This window comes from Podarcis vaucheri, assembly GCF_965113315.1.
Source record: "Podarcis vaucheri genome assembly, chromosome: 13".
NCBI lineage: Eukaryota > Metazoa > Chordata > Lepidosauria > Squamata > Lacertidae > Podarcis > Podarcis vaucheri.
In genome coordinates, this window is record NC_138751.1 from 49,363,554 (window position 1) to 49,374,033 (window position 10,480).

At 47.2% G+C, this 10,480-nt stretch overlaps 1 protein-coding gene across 1 annotated transcript in view; it reads left to right on the forward strand.

Moving 5' to 3' along the window:
* Nucleotides 1-1,549: 1,549 nt before the first annotated feature.
* The window catches only part of SH2D4A (SH2 domain containing 4A), a 31,964-nt gene continuing 23,033 nt past the window's right edge, over nucleotides 1,550-10,480 (forward strand). The window contains exons 1-3 of the mRNA XM_082195204.1: nucleotides 1,550-2,164; nucleotides 7,419-7,578; nucleotides 10,350-10,467. Of these exons, the coding sequence (XP_082051330.1) occupies nucleotides 1,999-2,164; nucleotides 7,419-7,578; nucleotides 10,350-10,467 (444 nt within the window). The 5' untranslated portion in view covers nucleotides 1,550-1,998. The remainder of the gene's footprint in view (nucleotides 2,165-7,418; nucleotides 7,579-10,349; nucleotides 10,468-10,480) is intronic.

The window sequence follows — 10,480 nt, forward strand, 5'->3', positions numbered from 1 at the left end:
ATGTCTGGTGCCACAGCATGAACCACAAAAATCATACATCCACTGTTTCGTGTAGAATATTTTTTCCCTTGTTTTCCTCCTCTAAAAACTATGTGCGTGTTATGGTCAGGTGCGTGTTATAGAGCGAAAAATACGGTACATATTGCTTGTCTGTGTGCATCTGGATTCTCCTAAGCAAGAGGATACCACCCTCTCTCTCTATTTTTGGTCAGTGCCCCATTTTGGCTCCAGTCCTGTCAGCACTGAGATCACTGTTGGAGAAAGCGACAAAAACTCACCTGCGACAAAATGCTGCAGTGGAGTTGTCGCCCCGGAGCTCTGGGGCACCAGGATGACAAAGGCAGCTGTGATGCATAGATCACTTCTGCTTATTCTCCAAGCCTATCAGCAATGCTTTATTTCCACATTCTCTCCCCGTTTTCCATTCCCCCACCCTCCTCAATCAGTCAATCAATCAATCAATCAGTCAATCAGCATTCCATGCTCTTTGCCTATGCTCAGTCCACTTCTTGTTGGGCTGTTGCAGGAGCTGCCCCTTTGGTTCTCTTACCCAAAATATTTTTTTGTACTTCTGCAAACCTTCAAGTTGTCCCCAAGCCCGCTGGGACTTGAGACCACCCTCTTGCCTATGGATCAGCACTTGGAGAATGCTATGGTATATATATATATATATATATAGTGTGTGTGTGTGTGTGTGTGTGTGTGTGTGTGTGTGATGTGTCTCAGCCTATGATTATTTATTTGCAAAGTATTTGATAATTATACTTCTTCCTGGGTGTGCTTTTCTATCACGGGTAAAGTTTTAATTGTCTAAAATCACCTTCTTCTTTCTATGCCCAGGTAGGGTGGACAATTTTCTAGAAATGGGTGGATTTCATATTTGAATCATTGGATTGGGAAAAAAGAGGTGTGCCCCCATCGCTACCCCATGATTAAATTTGAAACTCTCTTTTTTAGACGTATTAAAATCTTTGTGTCCTACGAGTGGTTTTGATAACTCCACTTAACGTTTCACCACCTCCCTCTTTGAGCTTGTCTTCACTGGAGTTAGTTTACCTTGGGCCAAGTTTACATTGGGCCAAACTCGTTGGGGCATTGTGTTGATGCAATTAAAATGTGCATTGTTTAAAAATGTAAACAGCAGCCACTGGAGCAGGGCAGCAAATGGACCACTGGGAGGGGAAGCTACACGCACACACTCCCCACTGCAATCCAAAAATCTCCCCCCTCCAGCTGCTATTTACATTGGGAGGGAAGGGCCTGTTGGCACAAGAGAAATTCCACCAGTCACAAATGCTGGGAACTGATGTGATTGCACCCATGTGCATGCCAGTTTACCATGAAGAATAATACCTCTCTTCTTTCCCTTGGCGTTTACTCATTGCCACTATCACTTTTACCTGTGGGCATGCCCTCTTCTGCCATTGGCCAGAGATCCCTTTCTTAAGATTTGAAGTGAGGAGAAAGGTTACGGTTCGCCTCTCCCGAGGTTGATACATTAACTTCCTGGTCTCCTAACAGCAGGGTTTGCTGAGTCAGAGAGGTAAGCCACACCTGTGACTTTAGCTATGAAGGGAGTGCTTTGACAGAGGCGTCCTTGTCGGCTCAAAGCATCCTCCGAACCTAGTTGTTGTTTTGTTCACATGTGCGGATAGAGAGATGGGTAAAAGGGCTGCTTAGCTCCGGATGCTGAGTTTCCATCCGAGGGCAGCCAAGTCCTTGATTTATTTGTTTCCTCCGTGAGCTCTCTGTTTACTTTTGAAGTCCTTGCAGGAAGTCGGAGCTAAAATAGGTGCAGCTATTTGGGAGTGTGTAATTGCCATGTGGACAGCCTGCATTCCTGCTCTGTCTCTTGGGTGGAGAAAGGTTTCTGCTTCTCCTTGGGCCACCGAGGTGGTTGTCCTGGCCAGGCGAGGAGAGTGACTTTTCCTGTCTCCCGGGGGATCAGTCTTGGCACCACAGGTCTCCTCCGTCCATGCCCAGGAGCATTGTGCAGCCATGCTGAAGCAGATCCTGGCAGACATGTACGTGGACCCAGAGCTCCTGGCAGAACTGAGCGAGGAGCAGAAGCAGATCTTGTTCTTCAAGATGAGACAGGAGCAGATCAGAAGATGGAAGGAAAGAGAAGTCGCGGTTACTTCGCCACAGCCAGCAGTGAAGAAAGGTCAGTGAACAAGCAGCTCTGGTGGTGGCTGGGCATTTGAAATCTAGCGGGAAGAAAATGAGCTGTTGTTGTTGTTATTTGCATTTATTATTGAGATTTCTATTGTGCCCTTCGAGCATGTTTTCCGGGCAAATGAGAATACAACACAATAAACGGTGAAGCTTTGGGATAGGGTGTAAGAAAGTACTTCCCTACAGATGGAAGTTAATACCAAGTATTATACAGTGGTACCTCAGGTTAAGTACTTAATTCGTTCCGGAGGTCCGTTCTTAACCTGAAACTGTTCTTAACCTGAAGCACCACTTTAGCTAATGGGGCCTCCTGCTGCCACCATGCCGCCGGAGCACGATTTCTGTTCTTATCCTGAAGCAAAGTTCTTAACCCAAGGTACTATTTCTGGGTTAGCAGAGTCTGTAACCTGAAGCGTATGTAACCTGAAGCATATGTAACCTGAGGTACCACTGTATGTAAGTCTTTAGATCACTAATAATCATAAGAAGCCTATTATGCAGGTCAGTAGTACTATTACAGAGGTACCTCGGTTTACATACGCTTCAGGTTACAGACTCCGCTAATCCAGAAATATTACCTTGGGTTAAGAACTTTGCTTCAGGATGAGAACAGAAATCGTGCTCTGGCAGCGCGGCAGCAGCAGAAGGCCCCATTAGCTAAAGTAGTGCTTCAGGTTAAGAACAGTTTCAGGTTAAGTACGGACCTCCGGAACAAATTAAGTACTTAACCCGAGGTACCACTGTATTCCTAAACTGGAGAGGGGAGAAGTCTGTGTGGATGGAGGGGGGAAGGAAGGCTGAGAGAGAGAGAGAGATGGAGAGAGCTACAGTTACCTGAGGCCACCTGGTGAGATCATTGCAGAGGTGAGATTTGAGGTGAGGACTTTGCTTCAAACGGCAGCTGTCTCTCCCTCTCACCTCAGTCACTAGGCTTCACTAGCTACATTAAATACACAACCATCAGGCTGTTGAGTAAATTTATTTTGAAGTGGTTCAGGTAGGTCCAATTCCTAGTAGATCACTTGTTATGTACTGAGTTGAATAGGATCCAAACTGCAGCAGTCTGATTGGTCCTAGAACAATAGGATCCAAAATGCAGCAGTCTGATTGGTCCTAGAACAATAGGATTCAGAATGCAGCAGTCTGATTGGTCCTAGAACAATGCAGCAGTATGATTGGTTGGCAGGAACCAACCAATCCTGCTCCAGATAGAAGTGAATCCACAACCTGATTGGCTTACAGTAGAATTCCGGAATTAGCCAATCATGTGCAGCCCATTGTGTAAATAATGTATATAAAGCAGATACTGTGAGGGGACTTTTATTCATTCCTCCTCACCACTATGAGCTGAATAAAGAGCATGGAATCACTTTGCGATTCTGAGTATATTTCATCACTCTTACGGAGAAAATCCTCAGCTGTCGCACACAGCTCTCCTTTCTCATGGAAATGAAGTAACTCTGTCTACCTTTCTCCCTTTGTAATAATAATAATAATTTATTATTTATACCCTTCCCATCTGGCTGAGTTTCCCCAGCCACTCTGTGTAACTTCCAACAGAATATTAAAATACAATAGTCTATTAAACATTAAAAGCTTCCCTAAACAGGGCTGCCTTCAGATGTCTTCTAAAAGTCTGGTAGTTATTTTTCTCTTTAACATCTGGTGGGAGGGCGTTCCACAGGGTGGGTGCCACTACCGAGAAGGCCCTCTGCCTGGTTCCCTGTAACTTCACTTCTCGCAGCAAGGGAACCGCCAGAAGGCCCTTGGCACTGGACCTCAGTGTCCGGGCAGAACGATGGGGGTGAAGACGCTCCTTCAGGTATACTGGACTGAGGCCGTTTAGGGCTTTAAAGGTCAGCACCAACACTGTGAATTGTGCTCAGAAATGTACTGGGAGCCAGTGTAGGTCTTTCAAGACCGGTGTTATATGGTCTCGGCAGCCGCTCCCAGTCACCAGTCTAGCTGTCTCTATATTATTTGTTAAATTTCTATACCTCCCTTCTCTGAAGATCACAGGGTGGTTGACAATATAAAAGCACAAGAACGCATAACATATTAACAAACGAAAGCAATACCCCTCCCCCAATTTAAAAGGCCAGATTGTTTAATTAGCCGAAGACCTGGTTGAAAAGGAATGTTTTCACCAGGCGCCTAAAGGTATGCTACATAGGTGCCCTAGAGAGAGCATTCCACAAATGGGGTACCACCATGAAAAAGGCCCCGCTCTCATGTTGCCACCCTCCAAGCCTCTCATGGAGGAGGCACACAAAGAAGGACTTCAGATGTCCAGGTCGGTTCATAGAATCATAGAATCATAGAGTTGGAAGAGACCACAAGGGCCATCGAGTCCAACCCCCTGCCAAGCAGGAAACACCATCAGAGCACTCCTGACATATGGTTGTCAAGCCTCTGCTTAAAGACCTCCAAAGTAGGAGACTCCACCACACTCCAAATTCCACTGTCAAACAGCTCTTACTGTCAGGAAGTTCTTCCTAATGTTTAGGTGGAATCTTCTTTCTTGTAGTTTGGATCCATTGCTCCGTGTCCGCTTCTCTGGAGCAGCAGAAAACAACCTTTCTCCCTCCTCTATGTGACATCCTTTTATATATTTGAACATGGCTATCATATCACCCCTTAACCTCCTCTTCTCCAGGCTAAACATGCCCAGCTCCCTTAGCCGTTCCTCATAAGGCATCGTTTCCAGGCCCTTGACCATTTTGGTTGCCCTCCTCTGGACACGTTCCAGTTTGTCAGTGTCCTTCTTGAACTGTGGTGCCCAGAACTGGACACAGTACTCCAGGTGAGGTCTGACCAGAGCAGAATACAGTGGCACTATACAGTGGTTCATATAGAGACAGGCAGTCCTTGAGGTATTGCAGTCCTGACCCATTTATGGCTTTATAGGTCAGCACCAGCACTTTGAACTGGGCCTGGAAATGAAATGGAAGCCCTTGCAGTCGTCATACCACCACCACCACCTGGCAATTAATATCTGAGTAAAACTACCACCCTTGGTTTCTCAGTGGAGCTATCTTGCCCTTCAGTTCTGAAGAACTCCCAGGGTGGCTTACAATGAATGGAATCCAAGTAACAGGAATACAATTGTGTTCATGTCAAAGCATCAGATCAATAACAGTAATCAGGGTGTGTTTCACTGGAGGAACAGGAAATCCCAGTGATGAAATCAACCATACCATAGGCTCTCGTGCAACGGGCGAGACGGCACTTTTTCCTCTTACACCGTTGGACCCGCTCTCACTTAGATAAATTGCCCCTACCTCACTGAACAATCCTTACCCAAATGATTCTTTTCCTTACCTCTTAAAATTCTAACCCAGAGTATCCTGCAGGGACCTTTGTGAGGGGATATTTAGTAAGTCGGAGTCTCAGACAGGTTTTCTTTAAATAAACAATAAAGATTTATTTAAGGCAAGATAGTATATAACACAAATGGATTACACTTAGGTTACTTCAGGAATGGAGTGCGATTTCACTTTAATTTGCTCTCAGTTGTTTTTGGCATTACAGTGGTACCTCGGGTGAAGTACTTAATCCGTTCTGGAGGTCCGTACTTAACCTGAAACTGTTTTTAACCTGAAGCACCACTTTAGCTAATGGGGCCTCCTGCTGCTGCTGCGCCACTGGAGCACGATTTCTGTTCTCATCCTGAAGCAAAGTTCTTAACCTGAAGCACTATTTCTGGGTTAGCAGAGTCTGTAACCTGAAGCGTATGTAACCTGAGGTACCACTGTATAGGTTTTGTTCCTTTGTACGGTGATACTTTCATTCATTTACCCACCCCCTTTAACAATCCTGCTCCTGAGGTACCTACTTTAAGTAATAGACCCAGGGGCTCTCCACACCCCATCCCTTCACTGGGTTTGGGAGTTTCTTCTTTTCCTTGGAAGAATCTCTCCCCTCCAGACTAGATTTGAGTCCCAAGTAGGCTGTTCCTTTCCAGTTCCTACTTCTCCTGGATCAACCTCTGCCTCCCAGTGAAATTCTGGTCTATTCCTCCTACAGGACACCGCACTCTGTCCTTCACAATACACTCAGAGTGGAAATTGTTTTTTTTCTTTCCACCTTTTTCTCGCATTCACTTTTTCTACCTCAACCTGTTTCCCTACCTATTTCCCCAACCTCTATTCCAACACACTTCAACCAACTCTCTCCTCATTCTCTCTCCTGGAACCATGGCCATTCACTAACTATTTGCTGGCAGGGAAAGAAAGAAAAAAACAAAACACTTTTTGATCCAACCGGTCCAGCAAAACCAACTTTTTCGTCACATCTCATTCTCCACTTGGCAAGCTCCCTTATGGTAACTGCAAACCTGCAAACTACCACATCCAAACAAACGTGGGCCATTTTGTGTACACTGCTGGGCTGCTTCCAGATGGGAGATTACTGTGGAAACTGTTTGCATGAAACACACAATGTCATAATCAGCCACTCAGAAGTAAACCTGGTGTGTTCTGGTCAAAGGAACTGGGATAACTAAGGAGCTGGAGAGTTGCATACCCTCAATTTATAGAATAAGATCACTGGTGCATCTAACCTAGGGTTGTCTGTTCTGCCAGCCCATCTCAGAAGACAGAGGCAGGTCTTTCCCAGGCCTGTTAAATAAAATTTATAACTGGCTGCTAGGGGCCAGTTAGGACGCGGGTGGCGCTGTGGGCTAAACCACAGAGCCTAGGACTTGCCGATCAGAAGGTCGGCAGTTCGAATCCCTGCAACGGGGTGAGCTCCCGTTGCTCGGTCCCTGCTCCTGCCCACCTAGCAGTTCGAAAGCACGTCAAAGTGCAAGTAGATAAATAGGTACCACTCTGGCGGGAAGGTAAACGGCGTTTCCGTGCGCTGCTCTGGTTCGCCAGAAGCGGTTTAGTCATGCTGGCCACATGAGCCGGAAGCTGTACGCCGGCTCCCTCGGCCAATAAAGCGAGATGAGCGCCGCAACCCCAGAATCGGTCATGACTGGACCTAATGATCAGGGGTCCCTTTACCTTTAGGTACTGAAAATGGGCTCTCATTACGCCAGCCATGCACTCTGCAAATGAGCTTTGAAAACACACACTCCATCATGGGTTGTGCTGGGATGAGGTCTGTGCAGTAAGGACTGGACTGGGCAGTGCGTTAGCCTAGTCAACACACTGTGTATCATTGCCCTGGCTGGGAGGTCCTTGGATCACGTGCCCCTTCTCATGGGGCCTTCTTACCGAACCTTGTTTTTTGTTTTGCAGTCCATGGGAAATCCGTTCAGTGGAAGCTGGGAGCAGACGGTGACGTCTGGGTGTGGGTGATGGGCGAGCATTCCCTGGACAAGCCATATGACCAGCTCTGCAGTGACCTTCTTGCTGAAAAAGTGAAGCAGCTGTCGCTTCAAGAAGCAGGGGCCATAAGGTTGGTATGGCTTTCCAAACATTCAGAACAATACTCAAAAATCTGGCCCAACCGGTCGGGCCGGCTGGTTTTTCCTGACAGACGAAGGGATCAGGCACTGACTAGTACAAACTGGGAACCTCTCCGTTCAGATGAAAGATTCTCCAAACCATGTTCGCCTTTTAAAGACCTGCTGTGTGAGTGTGAAATCCAGTTCCAAATGCACTTCCCTTGACTACCCAAAATATTAATAGTGTTAAAAGGTTTTTTTGGAGGGGAGGAGCAAGGATCCCCGCAACTCCTGGGTGCGAGATGCTCCCCTTAATTCCTGGATTTTGTAAAAGTTAGAATTAATGGAGGTTTGATTAAACTGTGCCAAACTCTGCTGGATCCAGTTTATGTTGGCATAGCTAGTTGAGTGTGGGTCACTGGAGGAACAAAGCTAAGAATGGTCTCACCATTAACCCATCAAGAAAGTCATTAGGAAGAGGAAGACTATGTTGGACAAGGAGCATAGGTCCTGTCCTGTAGCTACGTGTTAGTAGGTGGTGGCAAAAGGGTTTTAAGCAGGGGTCAGCAAACCTTTTCAGCTGGGGGCCGGTCCACTGTCCCTCAGACCTTGTGGGGGGCCAGACTTTATTTTGAAGGGGGGGAAATGAACGAATTCCTGTGCCCCGCAAATAACTCAGAGGTGCATTTTAAATAAAAGCACACATTCTACTCATGTAAAAACACGCTGATTTCCAGTCTATCCATGGGTCGGATTTAGAAGGTGATTGGGCTGGATCCGGCCCCTGGGCCTTAGTTTGCCTACCCATGGTTTTAAGAGTGTAGGATTTCCTTTTGGATGATGTAACTGAACAGAAAAAAATGTCAGTTTTGCAAGCTGGAGTGGGAAGCCAGAGCATGAGGCAGGGTGTCTGTTTTATGCAGCCAAGAGGGTCAGACATGATGTCTGGGGTCTCTTGAAATCTGAGGCTGGGAGGAACAGGGCCCTCTTGGGATGTGGATGCTCTGCACACACTCCATCAAGGCACAGGTATATGTTTGTGTGTGTGCACACGCCAAGAAACCACATGTCATAAAGACACCACAGTTTCCGCTGTGCCTCATTGTCCCCAAAGGGAACACAGACCCTGGCAAGCTTGCCTGGTACCCCAGTACCTCTGCATCGCTTGGAGACTGGGGTGGAGTTTAACAAAAGAAATAACAAGGAAATGGTGTAGTTCTGAATATGGCTGTCAGTTTCAAGACCTTTATTTCCACTAGTGAAACCCAGAATGGCCATCCTGCATGTCATAGGAACATAGGAACCTGGCAAACCAGACCAGCTTAATGCTGTCTGCATCGACTGGTAACAGCTCACTAGGGTTTCAGGCAGGGATCACTCCCAACCCTACCTGGAGATGCCAGGATTTGAACCAGGCACCTTCTACATGCAGGGTGAATGCTTGTCCCCTGAGCTACAGCCTCCCCGCCACTGACACTGGCTGGAAGGCAATAACCTGCCTCTGGCCCTTTTCTGAGATGCGCTGCTACTTTGTAAGTTGGCGAACACACCTATCCAATGGCCCCCATTTACTAAGGCCAGTTCTGATTTTCTGGTACTTGACCCTTCATTTATTTGTTTGCTGAAGACTTCTAGGCTGGTTTTTTAGAGAGCCCTACACTCTTAAAAGGGGCACGGGTGACCCTGTGTTGTAAACCACTGAGCCTTGAGCTTGCCGATCGGAAGGTTGGCGGTTCGAATCCCTGCGATGGGGTGAGCTCCTGTTCCTCGGTCCCAGCTCCTGCCAACCTAGCAGTTCAAAAGCACATCAAAGTGCAAGTAGATAAATAGGTACCGCTCCAGCGGGAAGGTAAATGGCGTTTCCGTGTGCTGCTCTGGTTCACCAGAAGTGGCTTAGTCCTGCTGGCCACATGACCCAGAAGCTGCACGCCGGCTCCCTCAGCCAGTAAAGCAAAATGAGCGCCGCAACCCCAGAGTCGTCCGCGACTGGACCTAACGGTCAGGGGTGCCTTTACCTTTACCTTACACTCATAAAAGGAATGTGGGTGGAGCTGTGGTGTAAACCACTGAGCGTTGGGCTTGCCGACCGGAAGGTCGGAAGTTCAAATCCCTGCAACAGGGTGAGCTCCCGTTGCTCTGTCCCAGCTCCTACCAACCTAGCAGTTCGAAAGCACATCAAAGTGCAAGTAGATAAATAGGTACCATTCCAGCAGGAAGGAAAATAGTGTTTCCGTGCGCTGCTCTGGTTTTGCCAGAAGCAACTTAGTCATGCTGGCCACATGACCCGGAAAAACTCTGTGGACCAACGTCGGCTCCCTCAGCCAGTAAAGCGAGATGAGCACCGCAACCCCAGAGTCGTTCGCGACTGGATTTAACTGTCAGGGGTCCTTTACTTTACTTTACACTCATAAAATAAAACGGCTTACGGGAGCTGTTTAAAACCCTGGTGCACTACTGTGCCTTCAGGGCTTTCTTGAAGGCAGGGAGGGAGCCTTTTAAAAATGTTGCTAACATGGCTTGGTAAGCTGTCCATCTTCAGGTTACTGCTTTTCTCCTATGCCTCTAGGTTTGAATGTTAGGAATGCACATGATGGGGGTGTTGAGGGTGGGAGTGCATGTGTTTCGCCTCGTCCACATGTACGCACTGCATGCTAATGTGCGTTCAGTGTGGGTACACATAGCATCATATCCCTGTCAGCCCTGCCCCACCCAATTTGTTGATCTAAAGCTCATTCTATTTTTTTTGTTTCGTTTCCCAAATCCTCTCTTGGTCCATTTACAGAAGAAACCTAGCGGAAGGATTCGCAGAACATTCTGCCTCGTCACCTCTGCATTATCCATCAGACACCCAGTTTGGATCAGAATCGCAAGGAGGCAGCAAAAACCTCGCAAACTGGGATGTGTACAAAGCGG